Consider the following 17,865-nt stretch of genomic DNA (forward strand, 5'->3'; position numbering starts at 1 on the left):
CGTCAAGAATTATAACATTCAAAAACCAGTTGGAGAACACTTCAATCTCTCTGGTCACTCGATCACAGACCTAAGAGTGGCTATCCTTCAACAAAAAAGCTTCAAAAACAGACTCCAACGAGAGACTGCTGAATTGGAATTAATTTGCAAACTGGATACAATTAACTTAGGCTTGAATAGAGACTGGGAATGGATGAGTCATTACACAAAGTAAAACTATTTCCCCATGGTATTTCTCCCCCCCACCCCACTCCCCACTGTTCCTCAGATATTCTTGTTAACTGCTGGAAATAGCCTACCTGCTTGTCACCATGAAAGGTTTTCCTCCTTCCCTCCCCCTCCCCCCCGCTGCTGGTGATGGCTTATCTTAAGTGATCACTCTCCTTACAGTGTGTATGATAAACCCATTGTTTCATGTTCTCTGTATGTGTATATAAATCTCCCCTCTGTTTTTTCTACCAAATGCATCCCATGAAGTGAGCTGTAGCTCACGAAAGCTTATGCTCTAATAAATTTGTTAGTCTCTAAGGTGCCACAAGTACTCCTTTTCTTTTTTGTGACTACAGACTAACATGGCTGCTACTCTGAAACCTGTCATAATAGCTGCTGTCACCCAGCCAGAAGACAAAGGATGTGGTTTAATTAGGCTGCAACTTTAGTCACTTAAAATATCTGGGAATACCTAAAAATACATTGCACAGTGCAGGTCATCATCATTTCCTTAAAAATGTCCACATAACCCCCAACCTGGGCCCAGCCATCCCATTGCTGGGACACTGCTGTCTTCCCCTCACATGCGGGTTAAGGGGGCTATAAAAGGACGGGGTTCAGCTCCCCGCTGTATCTGAAACAGAAGGCCCAACCTGCACTTCCTCAGCTCCATTAAAGGATACTTTCCTTTAAATCCTTTTCCAATCCATTTAATCCAATAACCATATCCCTTCCACAATGAGTATCTGCATTGGAAATCTGGCACAAGTTTTAGGCACTAAGTTGCAATATTATAGCTTAGACTCCCGTCCCACTTACTGGGTCCCAAACCCACTGTGGGGAAGGCAAACCCCACCCCACATCCCTGCTCAGCCAACCTGGCAGTGAGGGAAAAATTCCTTCTCAGCCCACAAGGAAAAAGGGGTGACTAGCATAGTGCCCACAGCACATCATGAAGGAACCCAGGCCTTTTTCAGATTTCATGGGTGGGAGGGTGGATGCTACCAACCTAAACCAGGTGAAAGAGGATTTCGGGGGGGCTACATGGGGTATAAATAAGCCCCCCTCATTCAGTCAGCTGGAAGGGCAGTGCCTCCCCTGACCTGGGCCAGCCACCTCCTGCTCCTACCTACTCCAGCCCAGTATATCCCTTCCCTCTCTTCTACCAGTTGCACAGGGAGCCCTTAAAGGGGCAACAGCCCCTTTTCTTCTGGCCAAGGACCCATGTCATACAACTGCAGTGAGCACATTCTAATAAGCTACTGTGGTAAAAACAAATCAAAAACAGATGTAGTACACAAAATATCCATAAAAAGCTAAATTTCCACAGAGAACCTGAGCTGTTTGTTCCCCAAATCTGCATATGCAAATTAGATAGATGCACACACAAATGGCCTTTTATGCATTCAATTACCTTACCCCAACTGTGTCTGCAAAATATTTGGTTCTGGATACTTTGAATATGCAATTTAAGAGACTATTGTGAAAACATGGCTTTGATTGTCAATCTGTAGGAGATTTTTCCATTGTTTTTAAAGGTTATTTTAGAGCGATATACATTTCTAATGCCTCAATTAACCCCCTTTTGGTTTGATTTTTGCTTTTTATTGTGCAATATACCTGGGAAATTACCAGCCAAAGGGACAAAAAGTGAACAAGCAAATACATTTAATGGAACAATATTGCATTCTGCACTTTTCCCCTTGATTTTCAGAAAATTAATGCTGCTTTAGAACTGTTTTCATATCTAACCCTTGGTAAGGCTAGCGTTTAAGGCCTTAATAGCATATGTCACAGCATGCACAGCTACCCTCCATTATTCCAAGTAACATTTTATGTCAGAAAATTCAGGTGGAAGAGAAAGTTGAAGAAGACAGAAAAAATAGAACTAAAAAAACAAACTATAAGCATATGTTTATAACTTGCTAGAAATTATGTATTTTAAAGTAATTGACAATGAAAATTAAAGAGAATTGAAACAAATAATAAATAAATGTGCATGAAAACAATATCCTTTATGTTCTAACAAAACGAAGCTTACATTAAAAAACAAAGAACACCCCCAAGTAAAGTAGTTACAGCATGAGTGAGCTCCTACGAGTATTCTCACTGACTTCAATGGTAGTCGAAAGTGCTCAGCAGCTCTCAGAATCAGATTTGTTTTTTTCTTTCAAGTAATGCTGTACAGATGGTGTGCAGCTATGGTGTGAAGTACAATCTAAGATTGGTGTCAGTCAATAAAACTACAGGAGGAGTGAACCTTACTTACTTGATAAGAGAAAGAAAAATAAGCAACCAGTCAAAAGCAAGGTTTTTGAATAAAGCAAAGTAAAACTAGAACTGGTTGGAAAAACTTAGATGGAGCCGTTTTCTATCAGAGAATGCAATTCCACTGAAAACAAAATGCTGCATGAAATTCTTTAGAAAAAAATAGTTTAGAAAAAATCCTCATTTTGAAATGATTTTTTGTTTAGAATTTTTTATTTAGTATTATATTATGTATTGTAATATAATATACAATAAAAAGTCAAAATCTAAACAAAATGGTTCATTTTTGTACATAAAAATGTTGTGATTGATCCAAAACAAATTTGGGAGCAATTTTTTTTCAGAAAATTTTAAAATTTTCAAGTTTCACTTAGATGTGGAATGAAGCCAAATTTTGAAATCTCAAAATCCTTAACAAAACAGAACTATCATCCACTGCACAATTCTAAGTCAAACCTTTTCAATTTTATGAAGGTGGTTTCCAATTAGCTGAATTTAAAAAAATATTCTTCATTGATTTAGTAAATTATAAAATCAGGATAACAAAAGACAAAAATACACATCTAGACCATACTTTAAAACTTCACACTTTTGATTTACTTAACATAGTTTTGGTATTGTTTCAGGATTCCATAAATAAGAGGCAGAATAAGGAAACACCAAGGAGATGTTATCTAAACCAGAGATTTTAAGGGTTACCTCTGTACAAAAACAAATATATATAATGTAAATATATATGCACAACACACATAATGCAAACAATTAAATTTACAACATACATGAAGTAATTGTCATGGTCATTTATCTAATGTTAATATGCAACACTGAACTAATTCTATGTGCAACATTTCATAGAGATATATAAAATTCAGAACACCCAATTTAAACAGAAGTAACATTAATCCAATTTAACAGTGCGGCTTTTATAGCCACAACTGCATTAAAAGTGGCTGTGGAGGTGCACTGTCTCAGCAGCAGTTGCCAATCAAATGCTGTCTATGGAGTACTCCGTCTTGTAAAACGCCTGCCTTTGTGCAGGGAGAATGTGCTCAGCAACTAATATACTCCTGCAGCATATAATGCCCCCAGCATTAGCTCTAAAGTTGAAGGGGAAGAAGAGGACCTGCTTTCCCAGCCACACCCACTTTTGGGGGCACAGTGCCTCAGGTCACACTAGCCTACCTCTCTCATGAATGCCTGAGGAACAAAAACACCAGTGTTCTGGATACCTTTGAAGTGGGTGCGTGAGAGAAAGGAAAAAATTCCCTGTGCTCTCTACTACCCTGATGCATCAATGTAATCGGGACTTGAAAAAACGTACCCAACACTCACTAGCCTGAGAAATAAGCCTACTCACCAAGAGCCAAAAATAGCTGAGCAGCCACACCCCTTGTAACCAACACCCCCTCCCTTCAGTTAAAAGGAATACAATCATATAACATTTAGATACTTGGCCCTTCTACACAGGGAAATTGATCAGAATAGCTATTGAGGAATAAACAATTGTGGTGAATTGTGAGCACACTAATATTAATTCAGAATAAAGTGATTTTTATTCTGGAATACAGTGTCCACACTGGGAGTTATTCTAGAATTGCAATTCCTGCTGTTAGTTTGAGTGCATACTCCCTGCATTTGCCTGAGTTGGTGCTCCACAGGCAGTACACATCTGGCAACTGCAGCTGAGTCAATGCATCTCAATATGCCCTGTTAATAAAGGAGAGGGGAGAACAAGGGAAACGCGGGAAAATAAAGAAACTGAGGAAAGAGGAAGAAGTGGGGAAAGAAGAAAGCCCTAGCCACCTAGGGTGGTTGGGTCCCTACTCGCCCAGTGCTCCCCTCCTGGCCAGTTCCCTGCTGGTGCCCTGGTATTCTATTCCACTGTGCTTCCCACCCCTTTGCTGCCCAATCCACTCGCTGTTCTGCTCGCTCTCTCATTTATCTGCTATTCTCCAATGCTCACAAAGCTCCTTAGCTCTTTCCCACACAAAGCAGCACATACTGCAAATCTGGATAAAGAGGAGGTAGAAGTGCTTGAGGTATCCGACCATGAATTGTAACAGAACTGTTCCTCCAGCCATTAGAACACAGGCATTCAGGGTGCTGTGTAATTCATTTAGATGTCTCAACTGGTTTTCAAGCCCTGAATTCCAAAGCTGTCACAATTTGTTTCTGAAAACAGAACTATCATTAGGACTAATCACAGGAGGACACTAAATCTTTCTCAAATATAAGTGACCTCAATATGCAAATGACATTATCTTAATTATTTTCCTCTGTGATTTCTAGAGGAACTGTATTCTATATAAAGCCCCATTTAAGTTTCCACTTATTTTGAAACCTGATCATTGGAGAGGGTAAGTAATTCAAGAACTTTTGCCAACTTCAATTCACTATGCTGAAGGAAGGCAAGGGTCTTGTCTTCACTGGGTGAGAGGGAGTCACTAGCATGGCCCTCCAATAGTATGGATAGCACAAGGAACATGAAGTTTGTGAATCCCATCTCTATTAAGGTCTGGGCTCCTCCTTCCCCTAAAGAGCAAGCTTTTGACTTGGCAGACAGCTGTGACCTTTGTCACTCTGCATGTCCCTGGCATGTAAACTCCTATAGTTGTGGTAACCGCATACCTATCCTAAATCTCACAATATGACAACACTCCTAAATTTCATATCTTGGATGTTTTTATGGAATTGTTTTGAATGGAATTGCTTTAGGCAAAGAGTTGTAAAAGGCTGTATTTTTCCAGTGCTATCGCGTGGTCTTAAAGATGACAGGTGTATTTTATGAAGCAATGGAAATGTAAAGACAGGTGCGCTTTTTGGAAATGCTACTGTATAATTAACAAGAGTAAACTAAGTCCAAATAGATCAATTTTCAGTTACTGATGCCATAAAGATAGAAGTTTTCAAGGCTATGACTGTGCAGATTACCAGTTATTCTATCAGCGATGACATAGGAGCAGAACTATGATTGGATGATCATGCACATCTGTAGATTTTAGCATTTATAGGTGTTTTGTTTTGATTTATTTTTTGTTTTAAAGTGAAACATTTACTTTTAAAAGCTAACATTTTGAGTAAACTACAATGATCTCTTAAAGGTTTTCCTCCCTTAAATAAAGGTGCACATTTATGATTAACTTCTTTACACAAGTTAATCTGTTTTTAGCTGGGAATTTCCTTAAGGATCTTAAGAACACTAAACATTATTCAGTGATTAGCATCCCTGTAGAACTTGAAAGCTGCACTGTGGACATTGATATTCATAACTCTTGATCCTGGGACAGTCCCTTAATTGTTGAAAAGAACATTGGGATTTGCATGCAGATCCCAAACTGATTCCTGTTTTTTACAGTAGTCCTTATAGTAATTAATATAGACTATACTTCTTTATTATGTTTTAGTACTGGATTATCTTCTGAACAATATCTCAAAACTAAATTCTTGATTTCTTATTTTTTAAATATTAAGCCATATTCCATTGTGAAATAAAAGATCTAGACATGAAATGCCATTAGCCAGGCAATACAAATGTATTATCGGAGAAGGTCAGATGCCTCTAGATTTGATCACTGACAAAATATCTAATTTCACAGTTGAGGGGGGATCTGGATTTTTTTGAGTTTACTTTATTTGACCAAATAAGGTTTTTAATCAGAGTATAACATATTTAACCTTTTGACATTTGTAGCAGTAACATACCAAAAACAGTTAAATTTTGGGGTAGTAACCATTTTAATAATTTGCATTCCTACTGAGTTCTCTCCAAGGCTTCTCTGTGTAGCCAATGGGGGAAACCTCTGTGATACTGAAAGGAAGGTGGGACTATGCAGAGCGACAGCCATCTATACAGACTGGCCTTTACTTTGTCAGACTTGGTCCACAGGTTGGGAGGCTCTGACTGCCACCTGCTCTGCAGCCCTCTAACTCTCTACTCGCACTAGAGGGAACAATTTCTTGACAACCCTATAGTTCAACACAGAGGAGTTTTCAGTTCCTTTTGGTCCTCTCACCAGGAGGTGGCGATCTGGATCTATATTTTTAGGAGTATATCTGGGTTCTTATCACCTTGTAATTTTTGCATAATAGAAAAAATGTATTATTTCAGAGAAACAGATGCAATAAAAACCAACCTTCAGATTAATAAAAACTGTTGATTCTTATTACACAAATACATTACAACTGAAATATTTTCAATCCAGCTGTAAAAATTTAATTTTAAAAAGTGTCTGTTGGTGGGAGAGAGCAGATTTAACATCTGGGCCCTTATGGAGGTTAGGGTGTTTTCCTCCTACAATGGCAAGTATAGTGCATGAAAATACTGGGGAATATAGCTCAAAATAATAAGTAACCTCTGCCTTGCCATGAAGGTATTACTGCCTCCCTTTCTCCTTAAGAGTTGTAATTTAGTTTTATGATACTTTAGTTTTGGTTCTTTACTCTGAAGTGAAAAATAAAATTGACAAGTCTAAACTGACTGAGGCATGGGTTTGAGCTCTAGTTAGGCAAAGATGACAGATGAGAAACTGTAGAACTCAGATGGAAACATCAGAGCAGTTTTCTTGCATAGCCTGTATTCAATCAAATGGTTTGTTTTATGTGTCAGTTATTACAGATTTAAAATATTAAGCATGAAAGACATTGACTCCATTAATCCTGTGAAATAAAGCAGGGTATAAAAAATAACGTTACGGCATTCTGATGTGAACGCCTTACTGACTGTTTTTCAGAAATAAAGTTTTATTCTTAACAGTCTTTTACAAATAATAAGGTTTTGCAGTCTTGAACAAATAATGTGGTATAGCCAAGGGAACTGCCGTGTTTTTCTCATTGTTTAGATGGTCTCTTCTTATTTTATGTATGACACAGACAGACAAGAACACATCTCTATCTCTGATTAGCACTAATGGCTCAATCTTTCTCCTGTTGAAGTCTAGGAGATCTTTGTCATTGATTTCACTGGAATCAGAATCAGGTCCTAAGGCCTATTCCATTTCCTATGTGTAGGAGTTCTGGGGGATTTTTATGTTGCCAAACAGTATCAGACAAACATATTGCCAAACAAAGGGTAAAAACTGAGCTAAAAAACACAAGCCTTATTGTTTGCTCAGATTATCTTTTGATAATAAATCCATGGTACACCCACATCTTGAATACTGCATGCAGACATGGTCACCCCATCTCAAAAAAGATATACTGGAATTGGAAAAGGTTCAGAAAAGGGCAACAAAAATGACTAGGGAGTATGGAACGGCTTCTGTATGAGGAGAGATTAATAAGACTGGGACTTTTCAGTCTGGAAAAGAGACCATTAAGGGGGGATATGATAGAGGTCTACAAAATCATGACTGGTGTGGAGAAAGTAAATAAGGAAGTATTATTTACTCCTTCTCATAACACAAGAACTAGGGGGTCACCAAATGAAATTAATACGCAACAGGTTTAAAACAAATAAAAGGAAGTATTTTTTCACACAATGCACAGTCGATCTGTGGAACTCTTTGCCAGAGGATGTTGTAAAGACCAAGTCTATAACAGGGTTCAAAAAAGAACTAGATAAGTTCATAGAGGATAGGTTCATCAATGGCTATTCATCAGGATGGGCAGGGATGGTATCCCTAGCCTCTGATTGCCAGGAGCTGAGAATGGTGACAGGGGATGGATCATTTGATGATACCTGTTCTATTAATTTCCTTTGGGGCACCTGGCATTGACCGTTGTAGGAAGACAGGCTACTGGGCTAGATGGACCTTTGGTCTGATCCAGTATGGCCGCTCTTATGTTCTTATGATGCCTGTCTCAGATTGTCATGAACTGTTCCTATAGCAGGAAGATTTTCAGTTGGTCATGGGAAACAGGAGATCATTTTTCCATTGAGATGTTAAACAGTTGCTCATAATGACAAATTCTGTACTGTATATGCTGTTGAATTATTATGGTCCTACTCTTGGGAAAGCTGCTGTTTTTAACTGAAGATTCTGTGACTTGTCATAGGAGCAAGTAAACCCCTGTGAAGAGGCAGAGGGTGATGGGAAGGAAGCTAGCTGCTCATGCCTCCGCAATTATTTTGGTATGATCTATTTGTCATATGGTACCCTGATTACTACCTACACGGAGGCCTCTGCTATGGCAGTGTAAAGGGAGCTCAAAAGTGGCTGTAAACAAAGTCTCACTTCAAGGCCCCTTTTCATTGCCAGAGTTATCTAATTGAGCCTCAGTGTAAACAGGAACCAGACTCTGTATGTTTAGTGGCTCCCTTAGACCCATCATTATTTTAATACACTTCCTATTGGGCACAATAATTATAAATTCTTACCTGACAATATTGAATATAAAACTACACCATTGTTTCCAAAATCAAGGTCCTTTGCAAACACAGTAGTGACAAGTGTGCCTTCTGGCTGTCCTTCCAAAACCTGCCATCAAACAATGTGTTTACACGAGTACTTTACATATTATAAAGGATATTGATGCATCATAATTGAATTTATACACCACAAAACAGTTAACTTCAGTACTTATATAGTAGGAGCACTTTCCATTCTAGAAATGGCTACGTCAATGAAAATAAGCTACATTTCAGAGATACTGCTAAATTAATACATTTCTAGCAAATCTCCAATAAAGTTCATTTGTCCGCATGTCTTTTCTCTACAGAAATCATTAATATCTTCTGTTTCTGAAAGCATAAGTAAAACATGAGATGCAAATTTAAAGAAAATACCAAAACAATCTTCAGCTCCTAATAGTCCTGAAACAGTTCAAGTCCAACTGTTCATACATTCACATTGCCCATATGATACATGAAGCCAAATCTTGAATGCCTTACCCAAAATTTGCCCTATGATATTTAATACCATAATAAAAAAGCAACTAATACATTAGAAGTAATTTTATTTAAAAAGTTGTTTATTTGATACTGACCTTAAAATGTCAGGCTGTTAACTGAATCTGAATATGCTGCTCATTTAGGTCATGCTAGGGGAAACAGGCAATGTAACTTTCACATGGAATAAAAGACATGTCTTACTGAGAGAATACACTTGATTTAATAATGTTCATGTAGCATTCAGAGCACATGTATTTCACAACACTGGTGTGTGAACTGAGCTTTGGAAGGAAATCTCATTTACAATTCAAGCTTTTTGCCATAAGATGGTGCTCAAAACAAATCCTGTACTACTATGATTGACCAGATTAGAAAATCACTGAAACAGTTACTACAAACCTTGAAGGTTACTTCTTTTCCAGATGGAATCTGAGGGAAGTAAGGCTGATTATCATTGAGGTCAGCAACTAAGATATATGCAGTTGTTGTGGCATTACGCTGGGGAGCACCGTGGTCAGTTACTAGTACGATCAATCGATGATGAGTTTTCTGCTCGTGGTCTAATGCAACCCAGTTTATAATTTCACCTGTTGGACCCCCCAGAAAAAAAATTTAAAAAAAGGGGAAAAAGGCACTGAATTAGTGTATTCATTGTATTAGTGAAATCTTAATAGACTGTATAAAATTCATAGAAACATATACTGCAGAGTTTAAACCAACCACTTGCGTCATTTGATATACCTACTACAGTACAGAGAGTATTATCCCAGTTTACTAAACTTCATTCCACAAAAACACCTAGTTAATCAAAGTTTACTTATATACCCCAGGGTCATACTACACTCTTCACTGCACTCTGGATCCCAGAAACTCACACAATGAAACAACATTAGCCAACTGTGCAGGCTGGCTATTTTAAAGGAGAAATCTGACCCTCTCTTCATTGTATCCCAGATTGGAGAAGCTGAAGTGCAGACTTTAACTGCTGACCTTATCTTCACTGTGCTTCAGAGTTAGGAAACTCAGCACAGACTCTCTCTGATGACCAGCAAACCTAATCTTCACCACACTCTGAGGCTGGAGAGCCCAGTGGTCAAATTTAATACAAGCTTCTGGACAGCTGCTCAACTGCACTCACATTTATCTGAGGATTTTGAGTATCCCCATTTTTCAGATAGATGGACTTATATTATACATTTTAAGACCTTCTCTGTTACTTGTCTCCCTCTCTCTGTTTACCTTTAAACTTTCATAAGCTTATTATACAAGACTTTACTTTGGAACAGTAGTTTTATTTTGAGATGTCACATTTCCAAAGTATCTAGAAGGACCCTTTGACCCCCTGGGTATACACCATTTTACGTGGTGGAATCTCACACTGCGGATCTGTCTTGCAAAAGCAATCTCTTGCTAGTCAGCATATCCACACTACCTGTGTTTCTTAAAGGCTTCCCTTTTGCATGACTTTCAGTATTTTATTCTACACTGCTAAAACATACTGGAGATAATGATTATCACTGAGAACATTTTGGGATTCATTTTACAGTGCATAACTTTTCTGAGACAATTTTCTTTTTGCAACACTACTGATATCTTCAATTCACAGTATTAACATATACTATTCAAGATTTTCACAAATGTGCTGCCTTTAAAATGTCACTATTCCTTTCATTCTTGTTTCTCGCTGATCATTTCTTTTCAACCTTACTTGATCACTAGACAATTAGGAATTTTTCATAGGATTTATTGAAGCTATTATTTAATACTCCCAAATTTTCTAAGGTCAAACACAAACTCATGAATGAGTAAGCAAAGAAAAGCTATGACTGAGTTGAGAGTGAAAAAACAAACCCTCTAGGTTATCCTATTCTTCATTGATTATTCTATCCCAACTTTTTGAGGCTCTGAATTATGCGTATTAATTATGCGTACACCCACCCAAGAGAGACATGACAGTTCCTGGACTTCACACATTGAAGTGAGCTGTAGCTCACGAAAGCTTATGCTCAAATAAATTTGTTAGTCGCTAAGGTGCCACAAGTACTCCTTTTCTTTTTGCAAATACAGACTAACACGGCTGCTACTCTGAAACAACACATTACATTAATTCCTTTAGAGGAAGACTTCTTTCTAAAAGCAATAACGGGGAGATTACAACCCATAACATGCTACCTGTGTTGGAATTAATCTTGAAAAACTTTCCATCAGACAAGAGGAAATAGGAAAGCTGTCCATTTCTTCCTGAGTCTCTGTCAACTGCTGTGATGGTACCAACCACACCTCGGGGAACTGGACTTTCCTCAACTTCAAAAAAATAAAGATCACGCATGAACATCGGGGAATTGTCATTTTCATCCAGGACATTAACAGTTACTGATGTACTCGCATTTTGCCCTGAGCTGTCCTCTGGGCTGCTGACAAAGGCTCTAAAATTGTACATTTGTGTAAATTCATAGTTCAGATACTTCCGGAGATAAATCCAGCCAGTGACAGGGTCAATTCCAAATGCAGCAGAATCTGTGCTAGGCTCCAGGGAGTACACCATCTGTGAGTCAGTGTGCTGTGGAACTTGTGTGTGGGCTTGTACTTGTAGAATTTTGGCATTCAGTGAAGAAGTCTCACTGACTTCCACTTGATACACCAAGTTTTCAAAAGTCAAGGTGGTGCCCATCTTTTGCTCTTCAACAATCACTGTCAGCATTATCAGAGAACTCAGTGGAGGAGTTCCGTAATCTTCAGCGGTTATGTGCAGAGCGTATTCATGCTGCTTATCTGTGAACAGAGTCCTGGTGAGATATACCACCCCAAGGCTTGGATCAATGGAAAATGCATTTGACTGCCTGTTTGCAATAGTGTATTTGATTACCCCATTTAGCCCACTGTCTTTATCTTCTGCATGAGCAATGTACAGAGCTGTGCCAGGTACTGTACTATGAGATATAGTTATCTTATCAGATTCTGTAAGAAATACTGGAGGATTGTCATTAACATCAATCACAGATATATTGACCTGGGTGCTACTGTAGACAGGGGAGCTGCCCAACTGCGACTGGACAGTAAGCACAATGAGAGACTGAGTTTCATGGTCCAGCTGCTTTTTGGTGAGAATGATTCCAAACTGAGGGTCAATAGAGAATCTTCCATAAGGATCACCAGAGGAAATTTTGTAAGAGATCACTTCTAAAGTATCTACAAGTGGGAACAAAAACAACCGATGTAAAAAAAATAAGCAACTGATAATACGAGTGCTTAATACAATATACTAAAGAACATCTGTGAAGAATATGCTGCAATGTTGTTAGAATCAGCTGAAAAAATGAAATCCCCTTTACAGATGTTTTTCTTTCCTGAGCTCTTTATGTTTCCTTGCTCATGTCCCTGGAGCCCTTCAATAAAATGAATACAGGCTGCATTTGACTGCATCTATTTTGTCCATTTATGAGATGTTTGATTTTCACCTCCCGGGTATGATAAACCTTTATAGAGAAAATGTCATTGCTCTCTCATTTTCTTCTCGTTATATAAAATATAGTGAAAACCTCTGATAATTATGCCATTTGTAACAGAACAATTTCAATATAAGCTGAGATTCACTAGAGCCAGAACTGAGATACATGGCAATACATTAAAAGAATTGCATTTCATTGAGTTTTCCTCTAAGTGTACTTTTACTACGTCCAAGATCATTAAATATTCCACTACAGCTTAATATTCTTTCCCATCCTTTTCCACAGGACCATAGAACATTAGCAGTGCCACTCCCTGGCAGGACACCTGCGGCCTATACACTGTCCTTCCATGGGGGAGAAAGGCGGTGGATTGAAGTACTCACAAATCTATCCAAAGCCCTTGCCCCTGCTTCCTTATATGTAGAACTCCATCACCAACATGCTATTTGAATTCCTTTTGCGAGATTCCCAAATCCTGCATCCACAATGATCTGCAGAAGAGCCACACCAGAGTTGCCCAGTTAGGGTCTTCTGCAGCTATAAAGAATGTAGCAGGATTTGAGCCTTTTCCTCTAAGAAAATAAAGAATAAAATAGATTTATAAAAACATTATAAAATCACCAGGATTTCGCCATTTAATTTGAGAAAACTTTTTTTGAGGCAACAAGTTGTCTAGATTCCCTCAAAGAGTTGCACCTTACTATTGCTCTAATACAGGGATTTGTTAACTTTTTCAGTGTGAACCAATTAGGGTGGAAGCAGTACCCCATGTGACCTACAAGCTCACCACAGACCACCAAGCAGTGCTCCATGGACCACAGTTTGGGAATCTATGTTCTAAAGGTATACAAAAGGGATCCAGTTGTAAACTTAAGCATACTTCTTGTATATAGTATTGTAATGGTGAACTGTTCTTTTTACAGCCCGGTTATTCCTGTTGTGGAGAGAAGCCTGGCAGGCAGGTGCAGGGAATCATCTGACCCAGTTGGCCAACATCAGGTGACTGGGTCTGATGATTATCAGGCAGAGATATAAATGAGGGTCTCAATTCTCAGAGGGAACCTCCAGGAGACAGTTGGGAAAACACTCTTGTAACTACAATGGACGACTACGAGGGGGTGAGAGGCTCTGCAAATTCATCTATGCTGGGTGGAGGCCCTGACTACTAAGATGCCAAAGGGTCCCACAGACTATGTTAGAAACAGGACTATTATTTTGCGTTCTCACTCAACATTTCCTTTTTCGTGTATTGGACAATACACAGATCACTGAGGCAAAGACTATGAACTGATCTCGGTGCGGCTGATTATTTTCCACAGGCGAATGATTGAGTCCACCAGCCTATGAGCATGTTTGACATATTTTAAAAAATGATGAGCTAAAAGAGAGAGATCGTTTTCATATGTTTCTGTACCAGTTACAATTAGAATGTGTTGTAATCTGTCTGAATGCAATCTAAGTGGACAACTTACTTAAAGGCTCCCTGGCTTTTACAGTTCCAACAGGGCTGCCTTCAGGGACATCTTCAGGAACAGAAAAGGTATACCGTGACCTCTCAAATATAGCTGGTGCCAAAGTGGTCTGGAGGATGTTTACTGTGACAGATGCATTAACAACAGAGGTAAGGCCACCTCCATCCCGTGCAGAAACAGTCAAGAACATCATGGTATGATCCAAATGACTGAGAGTTGATATCAAGTAAATAATTCCTGAAAATACAGAAAAAATGAATAATGAAGACACTGAGTTCATGGAATCCTACACCAAGTTTTAGCAAAACACAAAACAGTCTCAGAGTGCACCCCAAAAGTGGGAGAAGGGTGGAACTTAAATATGGCAGGAAGCAGACTGTTACATATTCCCTTATTGTGATTTCATAAATAGCAATGTTGATGCATTTGAAGCAAACATGCCAAATTCTGCTTTCAGTTACACTGGCATAAATCCAGAACAACTTCAGTGATTTCAATGGAGTAACTCTGAACTTACAGCAGTATCAAGGAGACCAGAGTTTGACCAATAACAACACTAATAACTCTGGAAGTGAATTAGGGAAAAAATAACTTTATTAATGGTAAGAGATTAATTCCACTTCACTAACAGGAAAGTTCATTCCACTTCAGAATGGCAACAATGACAGTCTATTCACAAAACTTCCCAAACAAAGACAAGTTAAAACCACAAATCACAAGTCTGTGGGACCTGTGGTGGACATCATGACAGCAATCACTTACTGGCTGATCATAGCTTAAGGGAAGGGCATCCTTGACTAGCAATTTATGAGATCTGTTGAACTGGCAAAACGTTACCAATTTACTCTTTTGCTTAAAGCAAAAGAAATAACTGCTATAATTTCTGACTCTTTGAAAGGGCAATGCAATGCCTTGTCCATAGCAGCTGTCTTTGGGAGCAGCATTCTTCAAAACAAATGCATTTTCAGCATTTAACTCAGATGAATGGAATCAATATCTCTAAATATATTTTATTCTGACTGCTTGATTTGACAAAGCTCTGTTCTTGCCTCCGTGGGTCCCGCGTTTCCTGGCAGATTTCGCTAGCCTCAGAGGCTCACTGTGACCCTCCACGTAACCCTTCTTTCTCTAGAGATAAGGGTCACAGTCTATCGAGCCATTTCCATCATAAGCCAGCAAGGGAGGTGAGGAGAAGTTATCCTTCCTTGCACAGTCTCTGTTTTCTCCCAGTCTCAGTGATTAATCGGGGGCAAAGGTGGGGGAGGGAGCCTGGGCCCACCCTCTACTCCGGGCTCCAGCCCAGGGACCCTAATAGTATCAGCTATGGTGGCTGACCTTTTAGAAACATGACATGTACAATTCCCTGGGCTACTTCCCCCACAGCAGCCCTTACTTCCTCAAGCTCCACTTCACCCTTACCTCAGGGCCTCCTTCCTTGTGCCTGATATAGTGTGTACTACTCAGCCTCTCCAACCGCGCAACTTCTTCCCACAGCTCCTGACATGCACACCCACCTGACTAACTGGGAGGCTTTTAACTAGTTTCAGCCAGCCCCTGATTGGCTTCAGGTGTCCCAATCAACCTAGCCTTCTCCCTGCCTTCTGGAAAGTTCTTAATTGGCCCATATGTCTTAATTGACCTGGAGCAGCTGCCATTTCACTTATCCTGGTACCAGAGATTTGTTTAGCCTGGAGCTAATATATCTATCTCCCACTACTCTTCCATAGCCATCTGTCCTTGCCCCGTCACATTGAATAATTACATGTATGATGCCTTTGTTAATTCTCATATAGTCTACATATGACTACAGAAACAACCTTGAACTTTAGCACCACTTCCAATGTAAAAGGCAATAGTAATGGTTATATTTAAATACAACTCTCTCTAAGATATTCATATAGGACTAGAGTGATTCTCCAAAATCAATACTTGTAATTCTTCCATAAGATTTAATATTGGCCACTTGTCCTTTTCAAGAACAGTCAAGATTTCTGAATTAAGAAGCAACAACAAAAATAAACTGATGAACTCTTAAAGTGCACAGAGGTCTTTAGTGTACATGAAGTGAATGGAAATACCAAAAGATCCAGGGAAGTGCACTCTATAGTATAGTATAATAGAGCAAGAAAGTACATCAGGACATGTTTGCTGCATCATAAATTGCATACAGGTATATTGTGAGGCACAAGGCCAAATATCAAGTGACTTTGACCATCTGAGACATGGAATAATGGCACAGTAATTATGTTTTAGAATGCTTTAGTGCTGTTGATATGGATAGCTGATTTTAATATTTAAAATGTTTTAAATGAATATATCGTGTTATACATCATATTCTGTACATATTCTGCCTTAATTATTGGTTTTAGTGGTATTCAATATAACTGATGAAACTCAGAAAAAGTCACGAGTCTATTTCAGTTCAACTCTGATTCTCATTTACATCTAAGGCCCTTTAAAATCCCTTTATTCTGCCAGAGCAATGTAGTGTAAATGAGATTCAACCTCTTTTTAGTCAAGCAACAGAGTTCCTCCAAAGTCATCTGAGAATTTGTTTTCACACATAATTGAATGAAGGATGGGAGATACCAAATGCATATGGTATCCTGCTTTGACGCTGGCTGTTTAAATGATAGTTGGCCAATTTTAGTTATTTATTTTGGGACATTTTAGAGTTTCTTCTCTTATTCCCTTTTTGGGGGCATTCTACGTTACTTCAATATCTTTCTTATTTTTATTCTGTCACAGTTAATTTAAAAGTCTACATTAGGAGCAAGAGATATCACAGGCAAGGGGGAAACCTATAAACCTAGTACATATCAATATCCAGATTATGCTGTTTAAAAGATGTCTGACTACAATGAACACTCATCAACAGAGCCAAAAACAAATTCCTATCTTTAGTCTATGTATAATACATTATTTGATAAATAACTTGGTTAAAAATTATTTTCCTCCAATCTAACTCTCTTTCTCGTCATCTTCCTCTTGTCTCTTTTGTGCTCCTCCTTCTTCTTTGGGTTTTTAATCTCTTTCTTCCTTTTCCACCAACATGACCATTATATTACAGCTGTGGAGAAGGCAGTCTCACTTCTGCTACATGGATACTGATTTGGTAGCACTTGCTCCAATTTCTATATGAAGCTGCACTTTGATTTTTCTCTCTTCCCCATCACTCTGAGATTCTTAGGAGGAAGCTAAAGTGTGCTGTTTATTCATGAGACTATGTGTCCTCCTTTTTCCTCTCATGTTTTGAGAATGACTGATCAATGGGTAGAAGGAAACCCATTTCTGCCTGTCTGTCCTTAAATAAGTACAATTTTGAACAAGAAAATTGATAGTCAAATTTAAGATTTTTAGGACATTTTTATTGAGATTAAATATGAGGCCTTGTCTACACTACAAATTAGGTCAAATTTATAGAAGTTGGTTTTGTAGAAAACGTTTTTATACAGTCGATTGTGTGTGTCCCCACACAAATGCTATAAGTGCATGTAGTCGGCGGAGTGTGTCCACAGTACCGAGGCAACCGTTGACTTCCGGAGAGTTGCACTGTGGGTAGCTATCCCACAGTTCTCGCAGTCTCCACCGCCCATTTGAATTCTGGGTAGAAATCCCAGTGCCTGATGGGGCTAAA

The 17,865-nt window shown here is 38.7% G+C and overlaps 1 protein-coding gene across 3 annotated transcripts in view; it reads right to left on the bottom strand.

Annotated features, from left to right (window-relative positions):
- Positions 1-17,865, bottom strand: part of DCHS2 (dachsous cadherin-related 2) — a 236,933-nt gene that overhangs the window by 59,242 nt on the left and 159,826 nt on the right. For all 3 annotated transcript variants that reach the window (XM_043513268.1, XM_038400391.2, XM_043513269.1), the window contains exons 4-7: positions 14,229-14,465; positions 11,480-12,496; positions 9,707-9,894; positions 8,795-8,894 (exon numbers count right to left, since the gene is read on the bottom strand). In XM_043513268.1, coding sequence (XP_043369203.1) covers positions 8,795-8,894; positions 9,707-9,894; positions 11,480-12,496; positions 14,229-14,465 — 1,542 coding nt within the window. The remainder of the gene's footprint in view (positions 1-8,794; positions 8,895-9,706; positions 9,895-11,479; positions 12,497-14,228; positions 14,466-17,865) is intronic.

This window comes from Dermochelys coriacea, chromosome 4 (assembly GCF_009764565.3).
Source record: "Dermochelys coriacea isolate rDerCor1 chromosome 4, rDerCor1.pri.v4, whole genome shotgun sequence".
Lineage (NCBI taxonomy): Eukaryota > Metazoa > Chordata > Testudines > Dermochelyidae > Dermochelys > Dermochelys coriacea.